Source organism: Spermophilus citellus, assembly GCF_964194105.1.
Source record: "Spermophilus citellus genome assembly, chromosome: 8".
NCBI lineage: Eukaryota > Metazoa > Chordata > Mammalia > Rodentia > Sciuridae > Spermophilus > Spermophilus citellus.
Window position 1 is genome coordinate 148,753,391 of NC_138189.1, and position 19,248 is coordinate 148,772,638.

Below are 19,248 nucleotides of genomic sequence, written 5' to 3' on the forward strand. Positions count from 1 at the left end.
AAATATTAAAAAATTCTCTTTAAAAAAGATTTCCTTTGAATCATACCCAAAATTGATATTCACTTGTGTCCATTTATAAGAAAGTTCAAAAACAAATACTGTAAAAAAATAAAAAATAAATAAAACAAACCAAAGAAGAGAGGAGAAATAAACCCTAATAAAATAAAGAAAAATTGAATCAAATACCATGATCTGAGTGTGTCTATGGGAGGTACCATAGTATAGGATTCCTTTGCATAAAAATATTTTAAAAGGTGAAAAAAACCCAGCAAATTATATTCAAATGCATATATAAAAAATAACTGAATAAAATTCACAAAGTTGAACACTGAAAATCTTAAAGTCTTCAAAAGATGAAGACTATTCCAACACAGGACTGACTGGCATTTTCAAAACCTTCTCAAACAAAAGTATGTGGGAATTTCATCAAAATAAAGAAAGATTAGTAAAATAGAGAAGGGTGGGGGTTGAGGAGGAGGAACAGGAGTACAGGATAAAGGAAAAACAATGGACTGAATCTGACCTAACTTTCCTATGTACATATATAAACATGCCATAGTTAATCTAACCTTTATGTATATGCACAAGACACTAACAGATCAGGAGAGTAGAGGAAGGGAACACGGGAAGGAGGACTGGGGTCAGGAGAAGTACTGTGAATTACAACAAATTATATTCCACAATTTTATAACTGTCAAAATGAATTCTAATGTTATGTATTTAAACTAAAAAGAATCAGAATTTGTTTAAAAAGATTAAGTTTAAAATATTTACTTATTATACTTCCTGTGTTATTATGGGGAAAAGAACAAAATTCTTTTCACCTAGGTACAGACTCTCATTATAAATATATTCAATACTAAAAATTTTGTGTGGCTTTCTTTAAAACTATTCTGTTTATATCAGCCTATTATAAACACAGCACTATTTATTTTCATGTTAAAGAATAAAAGAAAAGGAATTTTTAATTAGTTTAACCTAGAACAGAATAAAATTGCTTTAAATAACCATTAAGCAGGGCTGTTCAGATCTACAGGATACCTGAATTTATTTTCTATCTCATTTGTTGTCTTAACCCTTCTATTTCCCAGTCCATAAGCCTTGATCTTCAATTTCACCTACAACATAGCACTGATAACTACATCTAACTGCAAAACATTTTCATCACCCCCCAGAAGTTTTATACTGGTTAGTTTTTACTCCCCAGCTCAATTCCCCCTTCATCCTTAGTAGTCACTAATCTACTTTCTGCCTCTATGGATACACCCTATTCTAGACATTGCAAATAAACGGGCTTATACTATATATTTTCAAAGTTCATACATGTTATAAGTACACATTAATACTTCCTTTATTTGGCCAAACAATATTCCACTGTATTCATATATCCTATTTGGTTTAACCATCTATCATTTGCTTAGATCACCTGAATTGTTTCCACTTTTTGTCCATTATGAATAATGCTATTATGAATATTCATGTGCAAATTTTTGTATAGACATATTTCAATTTTCTTCAGTACATACTAAAAGAGTGCAATTACTGGGTCATAATGATAACTGTGTTTTCAGGTATCCCATCAGTTTCTGATAAATCCATTTTTTAGAAACTGGTCTTAAACTTATTGTTTCAGGAATATAGAATTAAAAATCCAGGCTCCATCTTTTGGAAGAACAATTTCTTTTACACTTCTCGATACATTAAGTTTCTTGAAAATTAGAAAATCTTATAGTAATTAACATATTTTCTGGATCTACTCTTCTAAATCACATGTGCCTCTGCTTTGTCCCCTAAAAGTTGTTAATTTCTTCCTTGACAAGAGCATTATTTGAATTTAAAAGTTATTATTAAAATTGGATTTTTTTTTTTTTGCATTCACTAAATTACAAAAACTGCCCATCTCTTGGTAGTATGGTGTATGTACTGTATCCAGTCAGGAGATATAACTGTATTCTAGGAATACACAACTTACCTTAATTCCTGCACTTCCATTGGGCATCTTCTGCAGTTCATAAGGAAGCCTGACTCTTTCAGTTTGCACAATGGGATCATCAAATGATCGCCCGTGAAGTTTTTTGAAGCCATGAATTGTATTTCTTACATTTGTAACTATCTGTTGGGAGTAAACACTCAAATTATTTATCAATGACTTAATGAATGTAAAATAAAATACTATCCTAATACTTAAAACCATGTCCCTTTTTCTTATATACACACCCAGGCTCAGACGTGTACTTTTTCATTTTCCTGGTTTCCAATTCGCAGTAAAGTTATAATGAGAAAGTTATGCATTTTAGCTATCACCTCCCAAATGCCCCTCTGACGTCTCCAAAAGAGAGAGGGAACAAAATTTAAAACTTTCCAATAATAAAAGTCTACCTATAATTCATCCCTTCATTATCCTCAATACTTCTACTCCAGTGAATTAGTATTTCTGATTTCTTCTTCTTACCACTCTCATTTCTATTTTTGTTTAAACTGTTTCTACTTTTGGTTCAGTTTTCTTTTCTTAATATTTAATTCACTGTGAAATGAATTAAGAGTACTCTCATGTATTAGTATGCTGCCTGCACTGCTGAAACTTGCTTTTAGGCAACTAAATTAAACCCCTTTCATGTAGCATGATGTGAAGTTCAAGTATTTTAATTTGTAAATGTCTTGTAGTCTGCAACTTTTTTTTTTTAAAGAGTACGTAGTTCAAACTATAGACTGTTACTAAGATCCAGTACCTGCCCTCCTAGTGACTCTGAAAGCCAAAAAGATCTTGATCTTCAGTTATGAGGTGAAAACTACAATGATGTCGTTACTGTGTTGGTGAGCTCTTACAAGAACTGACTTTATGGGTTGGTTTCTTTTTAGTACTGGGGACTGATCTCGGGGGCACTCAGAATCTGAGCCACATCCCCAGCCCTATTTTGTATTTTATTTAGAGACAGGGTGTCTCATTGAGTTACTTAGCACCTTACCATTATTGAGGCTGGCTTTAAACCCCCTACCCCAGCCTCCTGACCTGCTGGAATTACAGGTGTGCACCACTGCCACCTGGCGTGGGTTGGTTTCTTTTGACTATCTATGATACACTTAGATCAGCCTGAATGTGAGAGGAAAACTCAAAATAAAAACATTCCTCCACCCAATATTGGGGATTGAACTCAGAGGCACTCTACAACTGAGCTAAACCCACAAACCCCACTTTTTCATGTGTGTATTTATCTTTTAGTTGTAGGTGGACAATATCTTTACTTCATTTTTATGTGGTGCCAAGGCTCGAACCCAGTGCCTCACAGATGCTAGGTGAGTGCTCTACCACTGAGCTACAACCCCAGATCCCCTTTCTTATTTTCATTATGAGATAAAGTCTTGATAGGTTGCCCAGACTGGCCTCAAACTTGGAATCCTGCCTCAGCCTCCTTGCTGGGTTGGGATTACAGGTGTGTGCAATCGTGCCAGGATAAAAACACTCTCACATACAGGGCAATTATAAAAATATGGGTATGGCAAACATCATAACCAAAACATCCCCAGATAAATGAGTCAATTATTCTGTCCTAAGTGGAAAATAAAACCCATTGAAGAAAATTTCAAAAGTAAGAGATAACCCAGGTATACATATGAAATGTTAAGAAATAACTGGTACATGTTTTTGGTGAATGGAAGTTAAAAAAAAAAGAAAAAGCAATGTTACACATTGTTAAGTTATATTCTATTGATTAGCATTTCAGTTGAAATTACTTAAATTAAATTCAAAGTTTTCCATTTTGTAACTATTTCAACAAAACTAACACAGATGCATTAAAGTAGGCTGGAAATAATAACAGAGTTTATATACCCTTTATTATCATTAAGTATGAAAATGTGAGTTGGTCTATAAAAAGGACACCTGATCGATTAGTGTCTTAGTATATCATCCTATAAATAGGATACAGGGCAAATATTATATCTGGGATGCTAGGACAAAATGGGTTAAATAAATTCCACATATAGTGATAGCAACATAGGATTACGCTGGTGGGTAACCCCCACATTCTTTTACAAAAACATTGCTTACTAGTCACTGAAGTGCATTTCTATATAGAGTATCTGTCATAGAAAGTGACTATACTAGGAAAAATTAATGTCACACAGCAGTATACCCTAACTTCATAACTAAAGACTTTAAAAATTCAAGGAATTTATACAATTCAAAACAAAATACATCTAATAAAAATACAGGCCCCCAGAGAAGCCCCCGCAGATGCCATACTAAAAGCCAAAATGGCAGCCCCAAGGAAGCCCACACCATGTGGCTAGTGAGGGTTGGGGAATAAGCTTCAGCAGGAAAGGGGGAGGGGTATTCTAGGAAAACCCATCACAGGATCATCATCCTCGAGCCACACAGGTTCCAATGACAGCCATCCCTTGCTATAACTTTTAATCTGTATTTGGAAAAACATTGGCCAGGAAAAAAAATGATAAAATTTTTCCTTATGGTGAATAAACAAGGCCAGATCTGACTTTCTAAATACCATGAGCATGTGGAGATTAATAAGCGTGCTCTTCTGGAAACAGAAGTCATAAAGAGCTGTCTCCCGATCCAATGAACAATGTTCTTTCATTGAATATAAGGATTTTAAGCTGATATATCAGCAATATACAGCTCTCTTCATTGTGGTTGAAGTTAATGACACTGAGAATGAGATGGCTATTATGAATTCATCCACATTTTGTGGAAGTTTTAGACGAGTACTTCAGCCGAGTGACTGAACCAGATATAACGTTTAATTTGGATAAAGTACACACCATTTTGGAGGAGATGGTGTTAAATGGCTGCATTGTGGAAACTAATCAGGCAAGAATTCTTGCTCCTCTACAAATTCTTGATAAGATGTCAGAAAGCTGAATAGAAGGCTCTGCCAGATAGCATCAATTTATAGGAAATGTGAAGACCATTTGAAAAGAATCTGGAAGACTACCTATTACAAAATGAGGTACCCTTCCAAACAATATAAATAGGTATTTTCCACAGTTCCTAAATGGAAAATAAAGCTATTTTAAAATATGTACAAAGAAAAATCTTCTCTTAACTGAGGCAAGTTTTATTTTCAGTAACTGTAAGTATATTTTTTCCCACTTCTTCAAATTTTGTTGAGTACCTAAGAAATCCTCTTTGGTCTCTGCTTCCCTTTGCAAATTAAATTCAGGAATAGTAGGATGGTGGTAAGAAGAATGTGTGGCAGTTGTCTATTTGTAAGTTGACTTAAAAAAAATACAAAGATGTCAGGATCTGTTATATTTGCAACTCAGTTACCTAACATGGTATCTTAGTATGACTCAATTAATTCTTCTTATAAGTCAAAACGGTCATCCTAACAATTTTACCTGGCTCTTAGCTGCATTTCCAATGGCTCGAGTTCTTGATCCCAAAGATATACAGGCCCTAAATAAAGAAAAACAAAAAGGTTTATTTTTAAAGGTATTTTTATATTAATGTGCTATTATTTTTTTGTTGTATAAAACTAAACTTAAAGATTAATAATGTTTTATTTTGAATATGTTAATATAAATTAAAATTTTAACCTTTTTTTTTTCTAAAGAGTGAGAGGGGGGGGAGAGGGAGAGGGAGAGGGAAGGAGAGAGAGAGAGAGAGAGAGAGAGAGAGAGAGAGAGAGAGAATTTTTAATATTTATTTTTTAGTTCTCGGCGGACACAACATCTTTGTTGGTACGTGGTGCTGAGGATCGAACCCGGGCCGCATGCATGCCAGGTGAGTGCGCTACCGCTTGAGCCACATCCCCAGCCCAAAATTTTAACCATTTTTTGATACTTGCGATTAAATCCAGAGGCACTCTACCAACTGAGCTACGTCTCCAGCCCTTCTTATTTTTAAGACAGGGTTTCACTAAGTTGCTTAGGTTGGCCTCAATTTCGAAATTCTCCTGCCTCAGCCTCCCAAGATACTGTAGATTACAGGCATACACCACCACACTCAGCAAAATTTTACATATTTTAAAGTTTCCTAAATAATGGAATGGTGGTCAGAATAAACATTAAGAATTTTTTAAGTGTCCTTATTACAGGAATAGTATTGTTGCTTCCTAAAACTGTTTTCAAATTCTACTGGTCTATGACCTATTAAAAAAATTAAGTGTACTCAGTAAGGCAAGGCTACATGGATTTAAAACCTTGCTCACCACTGAACAGCTGAGTAACCTTGTGGAAATTACATAACTAGTATTTGCTTCGGCTTTCCATCTGGAAGACAGTGATAATACCTGCTCATAGGGGTAAGAGAGGATTAGAGGAGTGAATCTAGGGAAACTCTTTGAACAATACTTGGTACACAGACATCACACAAATTATTGCTATTTAGTTTCTACATTTAAATATACAACATAAAGGCAAGTACAGAATGATATTTTCATCAAAATACCATTTCATGTATGATTTAAGAAAATTTTCATGATTTCAGTTGTAACTATAGGAAACAATTTAACTCACAAAGAAAGACACTATATACAAAGCCACAATCCCTGTCCTTGGAGAATTTACAGTCTATTGAAAAAAAAATCATCATATAGAAAATATAGGATTAAGAGTAATACTAATAATTAACAAAAGGTAGAATAATAACTTCTATACAACAGAGCTTAGGGAAAAGCAGAGAGAGACAACTTCAGCATCAAGATTTGGAAGGAGACAAAGCACATGTCTTAAGGAAAAGGACATTCCTGCTACATAGGTTATTACAACTATGGTTTGTACCCCCAAAGGTCTGTGTGCGGGAAACTTGGTCCCCAATGTAATGACAACAAAGCAGTACCTTTAAGTGGCAGGGCCCAGTGGGATGATTAGGGCATAGGAACATCACTCTCAGAAAGGAGTAAAGCCCATTTCAAGCAAGTAGGTTGGATCTCGTGTAACTAGTTAGTTCTCCAAGACAGTAAGTAGGCTGTTACAAAATGAGGCCACTGTGTGGATGGTTCCCTTTCTGTTTCTCTATCATGCTGTAATGCAGCTAGGAACCCTTGTCAACACAAGCACTATGCTGTTTAGAACTTCCTCCAGCCACCAGAATCACGAGCCAAATACATCTCTTTACAAAACAGCCACCAGAATCATTAGCCAAATAAATCTCTTTACAAACCTCTTTACAGCCTCAAGTATATTATTATAGTAACATACAAAACAGAGACATGTAAGTCTACTTTCAACATGACAGCCAGAGCAATACTCTTTAGTATTTAGTATTTTTTTTTAAAGATAGAGAGTGTGTGTGTGTGTGTGTGTGAGAGAGAGAGAGAGAGAATTTTTTAATATTTATTTTTAAGTTTTCGGCGGACACACATCTTTGTTTGTATGTAGTGCTGAGGATTGAACCCGGGCCACATGCATGCCAGGCGAGCGCTACCGCTTGAGCCACATCCCCAGCCCCAGAGCAATACTCTTTTAAAGAGTAAGATCATGAGCCTCTCCTGCAGAAAACCCTCCAGTTTTGCTGACTTGCAAAGTAAGCTCAAGTCTTCCCCAAAACCAATGTACTCTCTTCATGGTCTGGGGTCTTTGTTGTTCTACACTATAAATTCAAGACAAGTACATGGATCTCTATGCTATTTCTAGACTACAAAGCATACTTCTGCTATACATACAGTTCTCACTTTCAGAACACTTCTAAATACACCAATATGGCCCTGCACGCTCAATTCTTTTAGATCTCTGTTCAAAAGACAGGTTATCAGAAACACTGTCCCTGATAATTCTACATAAACAGTATTCCTGCTCCTCCCAAGTACATCTAATATCATTTTTTCCAATTTAATTTTTCTTCATCGTATATCACCTTCTAATACAACTTATTCACTGGACATATATTCACATCAGAATGTGAATTTCATGAGGTTTAGATAAGGTATACCCCACCGCCCTGTTCTGTGCTATCCAATATGGAAGTCACTAGCCACATGTACCCAGTAAAATTTAAATTAACTAGAAAGAAAAAAATTCAATTCTTCATATCCAACCACATTTCAGGTGCTTAATAACTACATGTAGCTAGTGGATATACAAAGAACAGGATATATATAGAACAGATATATAGAATAGGAAGTTCTACCAGACAACAATGGCATAGATCACTCTCTGATACATACTAAAGGTTTTTATTGAATGTTGCTCCTATGGGTAATGGTTATTTGATAGGAAGAACACAACTTGCAGTTTCACAGGACAGTTTGGTAATATAGTATTGAGGCCAGATTAAGTAGGGCCTCACATTGTAGAATACAAATTTGAAATTTATTGTAGATAATGGGAATTCATTAACAAGTTCTAAATAATGCAGAGGACATTGACTGCTGGTGTATCATACACAACAGAGAAGTGATATTCCAGATAAATGGTTTTCAAGGGCCGAACAAGTTATGTTGGGAACCACTGAATTTTCAGGGAGGGCAAATAGTTTAAAAGTTTATTTAGTAGATTCAACAAATGTTTTTTGAGTAAGCTTTGCACTATTAGTTGCTAAAAATACAATGGTTAAAGGAAAGAATGCTATATACATACAAATAAAAGTAAACTAGGTGCTAAACAAAGGGAGCACATGGTGCTACAAGAATAGACCATAGCAGGAACTGACCCAGAGGGTTAAGAAGGCTTACCCAAGGAAGTGTCAACAGTGATGGCATCAAAGAGGCAGAAAGTTTGTTGGAAATCATTTTGATTACAGTATGAACTGACATTTTCATTGACAGTGCTGGACTATACAGAGGGAATAGGTTAAGTGAAAAGCATAATGTCTAGGTTTCCAGTTTACATAAGAGAATAGATAATGATGCTATCCAATGAGACAGAAACACTGTCAAGAACAACAGATTTGGAGAGGAACAACCACAAATTCTATTGTGATCATTCCAAGTTTTAGACACCTTTGAGACATAGGAGCAGAAACACACACACACACACACACACACACACACCCTCACTCTCTCTCAAAATGTTAAAAATTATCAGATGGAAGGGGGAATGAATGTTACTGTTCTGAGATTCAGTGAAAAACAGGAAAATCAGGACATAGCAGAAATCAATAGGTTTGATGATATCTTTAACACCTCTTGCAAATAATTCCTTGATTCAACACATTCTTTGACCAAGTAAAAATGTACATATCAAATATAGAAATCTGTGTGGATGGCTGGCATGGTTGGCATTCAATCCTAAAATTTATCTCTTGGAGAAAACACCAGTTTGCCATTTTTCAGCTACTTATATCTGTCTTGTTCCTAACTCCATTACTTGGACATACTTCCAGATACTTCTAATTTTTCACCATTGTGCTACTGAAAAATTCTGTGCACTTGAATGAACATTAAAAATTTTTCTTAGGTTGATTTCCAATAGTTTAATTTTTGTTAGAATAGTACATTTAAATAAGATTTGTTTTCTACTGTCATTTTTTTTTAAGGTTAGGTTCTTTGAAACCTTCACACATAATATGTCACAAAGAAAGTCAAATTCTTACCAGTAGTAGACTCTCTTGAAGTAAAAAGTAGACAATTTATTTATTAAAGTTTAAAAAAATACCTAAAGTAACTAGGCTTGGAAATATCAAGCAGAAAGTCTTCAAACTCTTCCCTTCAATTTTCTTAAAAAACAAAAACAAAATTCCAGAATGTTATAAAACCATTAAATAAAAAATACTGCCAAGGTTTTGAGAAAAATCAAGTAAGTTAAATACCTATTCTTTCTCAAAACTTTTACCTGAGCCAGTAATAACAAAGGAAATAGATGTAATCAATAAACATTACATGATGTAAAAGTTTTTTTTACAAAAAAATTCTCAAAAAAACTTCTGTTCTATTTAGATATACTTGACTATAGAATGTATTTTGACATATTATACAAACAGGGGGATGTAAACTTCCCATTCTTGTAGTTGTACATGATGTGGACTTACACTGGTCATGTATTCACATATAAACACAGTAAAGTTATGTCTGATTTGGTACAATCTTTTTATGTTATACTTCATATACTTTGTCATCTCTATTCAAAAATTCCATTTTGTACTTAAAAAATATTTACAACGCAGCTTAAATCTCAAATATCCAATGTGATATTTCCAGACTGGATATCTGGAAAGTAAGCCCCAGATTCTCAGAAAATGCCACAAAACTGTTTCAACTTTTAAATGTCCAATGTCCCTTTTAGTTAGGGAGGGATAAATTAAGAATTTCCTTCTTTTCAGAGAATCCTTCTGTGATGTATCTGCATTTTAAAAATGTTCATTACCTTGATATTTACAAGTAGAATATGAATTTTTTTCAAAACTAGCTTCTCATGTCATTAAATAAAACAGTGTATGAGAAAAGTTAAAGGTTCTTCTATTGTACTGCTTTTCAAACAATAGGAACACTTTGTAAATGAATAAATGTCCTGGCCGAGGTACATCTTCCCTCAACAACTGCCCCACTAAGAAAATACACAGTGCAGGAGTATATGACCACCCTGAAATATTTTTGGTCAATAACAGACTATATACTCCTGAATTAAAGGACAATATAAAGCCAAGGCAAAAACAGCCGGTGATGCACGCTAATTGAAAACGTGATCCTTCCACCTTAGAAACTTTCTTGATCCAACCTAGGGTGGTAGTTCACACCTGTCTAGCTATGACAGGATGATCACAAGTTCCAGGCCAATCTTGGCAATTTAGCAAGACCCTGTTTCAAAAATAAAGAAGGACGAGGATGTAGCTCAGTGGTTATTTAAAAAAAAAAAAAAAAGCGTCCCGCTTCAAACCCCAGTGCCACAAACAATAAAAAACAAACCCCAAAGACACCAACTTTCTGGATTGAATCAGGTCATTAAATCTAAACATTAGTTATTCCTTTTCCTACACATAAATCAAAACATCTCAGCCACACAAAAACCTGCCAAAGCGAATCTAGACTTCTAAATGACGAGCAGGTGAAGTCCGACCCCCAGGTCTGGCCGGGTTCTCACTGCGGCGACGTCGGACCCGGGAGCGCCCGGGCCGCGCTTCTCGGGAGGACGAGCGTCCGCCTGGCCTCAGCCTCCCGCAGGTGGATGCTGAAGCCGAAGGTCGCCGGGTCACCCTCTGCTTGGCCCAGGGAGCCGAGTTTCCCGGTCCCCTGCGGCAGTCACACGGACGCTGCGACTGAAACCGTGTGGAGCTGAGCACGCGACAGTCCGCAGCCGCGTCACCCTCCTGTGCAGAGCGACCCTCTGAGGTCGCCTTCCGCAGCCCGAGACCCAGGAGACCCCAGGACCTGGCCTTTCCAGTCAGGAGTCGCCTCGGCCACGAGCGGGCCAGGCGAGCCGCGGGCGGGGAACCGGAGTTCCAGCGCGTTCCGTGCCGCATTCCGGCGGCCAGCCTCCAAAATTTCAAAAGAAATCTAATGGATAAGTGGGGGGGGGGGATTCTTTCTAGAATGTTCTTGCAAAGGAATCAAAGCACGGACGACACCAGAGACGCCCTCTCCCCAAGGCCGGGTCTCCGCCGGCTCGCAGTCGCCCGGCGGCGCGCGGGCCACCCGCAGTCTGGACCCCGCCGGCGCCGACCCTCCCCCGCGGGGCCGCGGCACTCACGGGGTACACCTGTCGCTGTACTCGTTGGCGATGGTCTCGATGCCGCCGCTGCGCGCCACGGCCACGTAGCAGTTGAGGAAGCCGAGGTCAATGCCCACCACCGACATCCCGCCGCCGGAAGGTCGCGGCGGCGGCGCCTGAGCCTGGGGAGCGGGCGCCGCGTCCTTCGCTGGGCCGTCGCTGCTGCGCCTGCGACTCCTGCGGGGACAAAGGGGAGAGGACCCACTCGCTACCCGGAGCGTCCGGGGCAGGGCGTGGGGCGACCGCGGAGGGAAGAGGCCGCCGCACAGCAGCTCCCGCGTCCCGCCGCCTCCGTCTCTCCTCTGCGGTCCGGCCGCCTCCAACCGGCGGTTACTAGGACCCGCGCCTGCGCGCTCGGCCGCCGGGGGGGCGCGCGAGCCGTCTCCCAGCGCCCGAGGCAGCTCCCTGCCGCGCCCTCGGACGCTTCCGTCAGCACTCGGGCAACGGCTGCCCGAGGAGCTGCGGGTTCGAGAAAGATCTGGAAAGCGGGGGCGTCCCTGCCGGGCGGGGCGTGGTGGGGAGGCGGGGCGGCGGGCGCGCGGCGGCTGCGCGCACTGCGGTTGGGCAGGTGAGCGGCGCGGGCAGCTGCGGCCGCCCCGGCGCCCCAGGCGCTGCGGGCCCGCGGAACCGGCCGCCACGCCCCCGCCCGCTCCCCACGGGGCTCTCCCGCCGCCCGTGCACCCACCCGCCGGCCTCGCCGCCCCGAGGGGCCCAGTGCGGCCCGCGGCGCCTACACGGGTGGCGCTCGCCCCGCCGTCCGCCGCGCCCGGCTCTGTGAGGTGGCGCCCATTGTGCCGAGCGCGCTGCGCCGGGCGTTCTCTTCCCGCCAGGCGTTCAAGTGGCGAAAGCCCGGCGCGGGTCGGGGAACGGGCACTGGCGCCCTCCCGCCACCAGCGTCCTCGCGCCCTCGGGCAGAGGCCGCTCGCCACCGGCGTACGCCAGGGCGCCCGCCGTACCTTTCCCTTCCCTTGGCTTCCTCCTGCGCGTCTTGTCCCTTACTGCCCAGCTCTTGGTGCGTGCCTTGGTTCACCTGGGCTGTCGTCTTGCGGGCGACGGCGGGCTGCTCGCTAGAGTGGCTGCTGCTCTCTGGGTCCTCACTTTCCGTCCACTTTAGGAAGTTTAGACGTCTTAGTATCAACGCTGCCGCCAGAGCGGCCGCAGCAACCGTGAATAAAGCTCCTGCGGCGGTTGCCAGGATGAGCGGGAAATCCATGTTGGGGGCGATGCTCGAGTGGGGTGCACCGCACCCGGCGCGGGCCGCGGCGCCGTCGACGCCCTCGGCTGCAGGCCGCAGCCGGCACGCGGCCTCCCGGCAGGCAGCGCGACCGGGACTGGACGCCCTGGGAACTCTGCGCCAGCGGCCTCGTCCGCCTCCGCGCAGCAGGAGGCCACCGCCCGGGGCCGGCCCCATTCCTGAGCCGTTTGTCTGATTCCACCTATTTATCCACCCTGTCTGAAAACCTTAAGGAACAACCACAACAAAGACGTTGACTACAGGGACAAAGAGTTATCCCCGCACTCCTCTGGTTACTTAGAGGGCATGCCGCCTGCTGCAAAGCCAGCCGGCCGGCCGACGGTCACGGCCTGAGGCCTGTCACAGCTAACCTGATTTACTTCCTGCAGGCCTTTTGGCAAGTTCCTCAACTGGCAAGTCCCAGGTTCAAACTGCTGAAAGCGGGAGACGTGTCCGCAGCGCTGTTTTGTGATAAGTAGCTCAAGCACAGCATGGCTGCCTGGCACCAAAGGGCCAGCAGACGTCCTTAAGCTTACCTGCTACTGGAACCAAGGAAGCAAGCTGATCCGCGCACATAATGTACCTCGCAGCTTCGCTGCTCTTCCGTTTTGATACTGAGGATTGATCCCAGGGACGCTTGACAACTGAACTACATCCCCAGCCCCTTTTACCTTTCCAGAGGTTCTTGCTAAGTTGCTTAGGGCCTCCCCAAATTACTGAGGCTGGCTTCGAACTTGGGAGCCCCCTGCTTTCAGCTTCCAGCGGATTACAGGCGTGAGCCACCATGCCCACCTTGTTTTCTATTCTTGAATCAACATTGGTTACTTATATTTTTATCTAGATCTTGCACAAAGTTGATTACTCATTTGTGAGTTAAAATGTCTTCTATAGCTATATTTTTCTCATTTTTAATATTTAATTTTTTTGTTTCTATCACTAGCTAAACAGCTTTTGGTTTTCTTGCTTTCTTTACTATGTCTTTATTTCCTAATGTGCTTTTTATTGTTTTCTTCGTTTTATGTTTTTCCTTTCTCTAATCTCCAGCGTTAAACACCCAGATCATTAATTTTGTCATGTTTTACAATTCTTACATCTGAAGCCATAAGTTTCCTTCTAGACACCATTTTAGGTACATTCCTACCTGAATCTTCAGTTAATAAGAGTAGGCAGGGTGACAGAGCACTTGCCTAGCATGTGTGAGGCACTGGGTTTGATCCTCAGCACCACATAAAAATAAACATATAAAATAAAGGCATGCTGTCCAGCCACAACTACAAAAGTTTTTTTTTTAAAAAAGAGGTAACAGAAATAAAAACATTACCGCTGATAACGTTAGTAGATAAATTACTTAGGTGCCTATTGGCTTGTAATTGTTGAACCCCAGATTTAAGTAACCCTGCCTAACTAGTCATAGTGAAACACACTAACGCCATATTCCTGCTGGGCCCTGTGAAACCTCTATCAAGGAGGGAAAGACCAGAGTTTACACGTGTAGAGTCCCAAGAAAAGTGAGAACGAGGCTATTATTCCCAGATTCACCAAGGTAAGTGACTTCTCCCACATTTCCCCTCTCGTAGGCTTATCTAGGTCACCAAGGTATTCAGTTTGTTTCCATCATTGCTCCTTGCATCCCACTTTTTGGGTCAGTTCTTGCATTTTTTTAAAATAAAGCTCTCTAAATCAACTATATTTTTTGTCTGAAAGTATTATCAAACTAACTTTTGAATAATAATCAGCTGAATGCAGTTTTTGTCACATTTTTCTTATCTGTTAAATTTTAGCCAATCTGACCAATTTCTAATATACCTGTATCTTTCTCTGTGATATTGATCCATTTTTACATGTTTAAAATCTTCTATACTGTTTTAAGTTTCAGCTTAATGTAGCATGAAGCTCCCATGATTGTCTTAATTTTAGTTTGTTTCCTTCCTTCACTAGCACTTTGTACCTTGTTCTTTTGGTGCTTTTCACATTCTGTTCACTGTTCTCTGTGACATCACTTACTAGATTATAACTTTACTACTAGGTTTTATTAGAATATAGACTGCACTCTTTTGTATGCTTCATACTAGTTAAGGCCTTGAATTCATGGATGCACAATAAATAGTTATTATTGTATAAGTAGGAACTTCACCCTATAACCAACTTACATGGAAGTCTAAAAGCTTCCGTTTGAAAGACCTGAAATGGGATTATCTGTATGTGGAGAGGAATCCTTTGAGGTAGAAAGTCTTCTCAGGGGAAACAATTTTTGCATTATGTGTTAAAAAATAAGACATTTTCAAGGTAACTAAAGGAACTAATGGGCATAGAGAAGAGATTATATGAGAAAAAGAATACTTTCCCTCTATTTCTGTGACTGGGAACACAGATAAGCCAAAGATGCACTTTTGACTATACACATGGGTATAATGGTCTAGGGCAGAGGTTCTTTGAAGTTCCCAGATACTGAAGGGATCCATAGACAGAATTAAGGGAATCGTCTTGAAGTAACCTTAAACTGAAATTTAATGTTTCCTTCAATCATGAATATAGGCATAAATCACAGTAGTAAAAACAGTATATGATTTTTGCTATAAATAGAAATAAAGTATTTTTAATACCACCTTATAAATGTTGGAGACAACTTCAAACAACATTAATGGTAACATTGACCTTGAAAATACAACAATAAATAGGTTATTAGTTCTTATTATAAACTTTTCAAAAAGTACATGTTGGGGCAGAATGCTCCTCCCTAGCACATGTGAGGCACTGGGTTTGATCCTCTGCACCACATAAAAAGGTTATCAAAAAAAAAAAGGAGGCAATTCTTTTTTTTTTTAAAAAGCACATTACAGAAAAGCATGTATTTTTAATAACCGTATTTCCAAGTTTCCTTTGTAATCAATCCTATGTATTTTACTTAAAAACTTGGTTACAAGAAGGGATTCATAGACTTTACTAGGCTGACAAGTGTCCATGGCACAAAAATGGTTACAAATCCTTGTTTTGAGAGACAAGAGCAAAAAAACTAAAGGAAAGAGAGCATCTGATGAAAATCATAGAGCATATACCCTGCTAGCTTGGACTGCTTACCTTCCAGCTATTAAGTAACAAAAATACCTATATTATTTAAACCATTATACTTTTGAGTTGCTTTTACAACTTAACCTACTTTCACTGAGGTTATTAACTCATTTTGTCCTGCTGTCCCAGATACAAAACACCTATAGAAACATTATAATTATATGCAGATAATTATGTAATTATAAAATGTAATTATGTAATAAGTATATTAATTATAATATACATATACTCTAGATTATGATTTCCAATCTACTTTAAAGGACCTGTGTCAATTTTTGTTGAAATATTCACAGATTGAAAACTTGGGACTTACTTAATGGGTGAAAGTAATTTACACAAGGAATGATGAGGACTAAATTAAGGCAATGGCAACTGAAGTGGAGAGAATACATGAGAAGAAATATTTAGAAGGTATAATTTATAATAGTTTTCACTCTATTTCCTATATTAATTTAGGTAGAAAGAAAGCAAGTTAGACTTCCAGATTTCTAGTGTTAAATGACCAAGTAGAAGGGGTATGTACTATGAAGATAAGGAAAAGAAAAGTTTGTGGTAAGGAAAGAAAGTCTGAGATAAGGAAAGAAAGTCTGTGAATTAAGATAAATTAGGTTTGAGAAGTGTTGGGTTAGAAAGCCTCTGACACAGAGAAAAATATGCAAGAGACAGCCAGGAAAATACAACTAGAAAGAGTTAGAAAGCACATAGCACTGGCACCTAGAAAATACTAATGTTTAATAAGTGGTGGAAGAAAAGGTTCCCCTTTGAATTTATGTTTAGGTCAAACAGCTAATAAGGAATTAAGGTATCAATTTCCTATTTATATATCATAGTTTATATCCGATAAAAGAACTATTTCATAAATTTTTGTCCTAGAACACGAAAGTCCTTTTACCATCAATTCATAATAGGAATATAAAACAGCCAACATTGTTTCAGGTGTTTCTGGACTATTACTACCTAGATGATGCCTGTGTTTGGTATTTTCATCCCCCTCCATCAGCAAAACCTGTGAGAAAAAACTGAAATTCATTGAAATAAAATAAATGTAGTTTTAGTAAGTATAAATGTCTACCAACTTAAAAGATCATCTTATTTAATGACGTATTTTAATGAATTAAAGATGAACAAAAAGAACGAAGCTCTGAAATGGAATTTTAGCTATTATTTGGGGTGACAGTTTTAGAGTAGGAAATTAAAAATCCTTCCCAAGATTCTAAGATGAAACATTAGCAATTTAAGATAAAAAAATGTGCACAACTTACACATATGTATTAGCTATGCATTTTCCAACATTAGAGTTAGCATTTAACAAAATTGTTTCCTTAGGAAATCTCCATTATGGTTTTGTTCACTATGAGTCATCTCTCATTAACAGTTTGATATAAGAGTTTTAGCTCAGTTCAGGATACTAACATTTTACTTTCTTTTGTTCTATTGTTATGGTTTGGATGTGAGACAACGCAAGAAGGTTTAGAGGAGAAATGATTGGATTGTGAGAGTTTTAACCCAATCAGTGAATTAATCTCCTGACTGGGATTAACTGAGTGGTAAGTGAAGTGGTAGTTGTGACTGGAGGAATTGGAGTGCGGCTTTGGGGTATATATTTGTATCTGGCTTCCCTCTGCCACATTCTTCCACTAAGTTGTTCTGCCTCACCTGGAGCCCTGAGGATTAAAGCTGGCTGTCTATAGTTTGAGAGCTCTGAAACTGTGAGCCCTCAAATAAACTTTTCTTCCCCAAAAATTGTTTTGGTCAGGTCTTTTAGTCACGGCAGTGAAAAAGCGGACTAAAACATTCTACGTATCTTCCAGACTTAAATAGGATTTTGGTATAGCAATTTAGCAATTAAGTTCATATTTGTTCTTTACCCACGTCATTTAAATTTTTTTTTTTTGTACTGAGGATTGCACCCAGGAGTGCTCCACCAGTGATGTACATCCCCAGCTTCCCTTTTAAAATTTTGTTTTGAGACATGGTCTAAGTTGCCAACAATGGCCTCAACTTTGCAATCCAACTGCCATGCCCAACCCACTCAGAATTTTAAAGACTTTTTCCCTTTAAGTATGGCTCTGTGCAGGTTTAAAATTTTTCAGTATTTGCTTAATCTTCACAGGGAAAATGACTATTAATATTTGATTATTTATCTTTGATCTGACAGTTAAGAAAGGGAAAAACAGAACTATTTTGTTTCTGTAATTTCTGTGTTATATTGACTATTCCAAGAAATTATGTTGAGTTGTTAAGAGTTATTTTTTCCCCTCAAGTGATAATGCCAATAGATTAAAAAAGTATATTTTGGACTCTTGAAATATATTTCGCCTCTGAGCACCAGGATGTTTACCTATTCCATTCTGCTGACCCACAGCCTCACAAAAATCAAAATTCTCTATAGTTTATCCCCACTAGCTTAATGTCCTTTCACCCACTCAAACATTAAAATCTAGGTATTTCAAATGTGTGTGTGTGTTTTTGTTTTGTTGTTTGAGACAGGGCCTACCTAAGCTGCTTACGGCCTTGCTAGGTTGCCGATGCTGGCTTTGAACTTGCCATCTTCCTGCCTCAGCCTCCTAAGCACCTGATCAAATACACTACCTTCTACAACATCTTTGAAAAAAACAAGAATCTTATACAAATCCTCAGAAATACTGCTTATATTTCTATGGAGAAAACAGACAAAAATTTTGCTGTCCTCTGCTGACTAATGTAGTTAGAGTCAGGGGTAAAGAAGGTTCGTTTACAACAGTTTTAAACTTCCTTTATTATCAATACATAATACAAAACCTAATTTTCAAAGGGATTTTTTTTAATCCCAAGATATATCCACACTACCAAGATTTTATTTTAAAGCTAACAATTAGCAGACAAGTAATTTATATCTCTTATTTTCCAACTAGTTTTACAGTGCCATTAAAAGCATTATCAAATTTTAATGATAGATCTGTGCTTATCAAAAGCTATATCATACTGTAAGTACTACACACAGTAATTCCTGAGCTGGCTTATTAGAGATGTTGTAGAAGAAAGAAAGCTTATTTATACCTACAGATATAATGATGACATCTCTTGAAAATCTTTTAAGAAATATTTGTCATATCCTATGATTTTTAAAAGATGAGAAGTCAGATATATTAAATGAGTAGCAATTTAAAAGAAGATACTTTCATTTTTTAGATTTCAGCATCATATACTTTAATTTTCATCAGAGATATAAGAAAAAATTTTAAATTAACAGAAATAACATACTCGTTAAAGTAAAATGTCTCATTAAAACGAGTTTGCATCTAAATGGGAAGGAAACCCACATTTATCTGATTTTTAATATTTAAACCCTTAAAAAACGC

General features: G+C 38.9%; 1 protein-coding gene and 1 pseudogene across 2 annotated transcripts in view; one reads left to right on the forward strand and one right to left on the reverse strand.

Moving 5' to 3' along the window:
• HSPA4L (heat shock protein family A (Hsp70) member 4 like) overlaps positions 1-12,373 on the reverse strand; it is a 50,874-nt gene extending 38,501 nt beyond the window's left edge. Inside the window, exons 1-3 of the mRNA XM_081303210.1 lie at positions 11,584-12,373; positions 5,359-5,416; positions 1,973-2,113 (exon numbers count right to left, since the gene is read on the reverse strand). Of these exons, the coding sequence (XP_081159336.1) occupies positions 1,973-2,113; positions 5,359-5,416; positions 11,584-11,690 (306 nt within the window). The 5' untranslated portion in view covers positions 11,691-12,373. The remainder of the gene's footprint in view (positions 1-1,972; positions 2,114-5,358; positions 5,417-11,583) is intronic.
• On the forward strand, positions 4,370-5,052 carry LOC308654166 (AP-4 complex subunit sigma-1-like; annotated as a pseudogene). The gene has a single exon. The product of its transcript is annotated as an AP-4 complex subunit sigma-1-like (transcript).
• Positions 12,374-19,248: the final 6,875 nt, after the last annotated feature.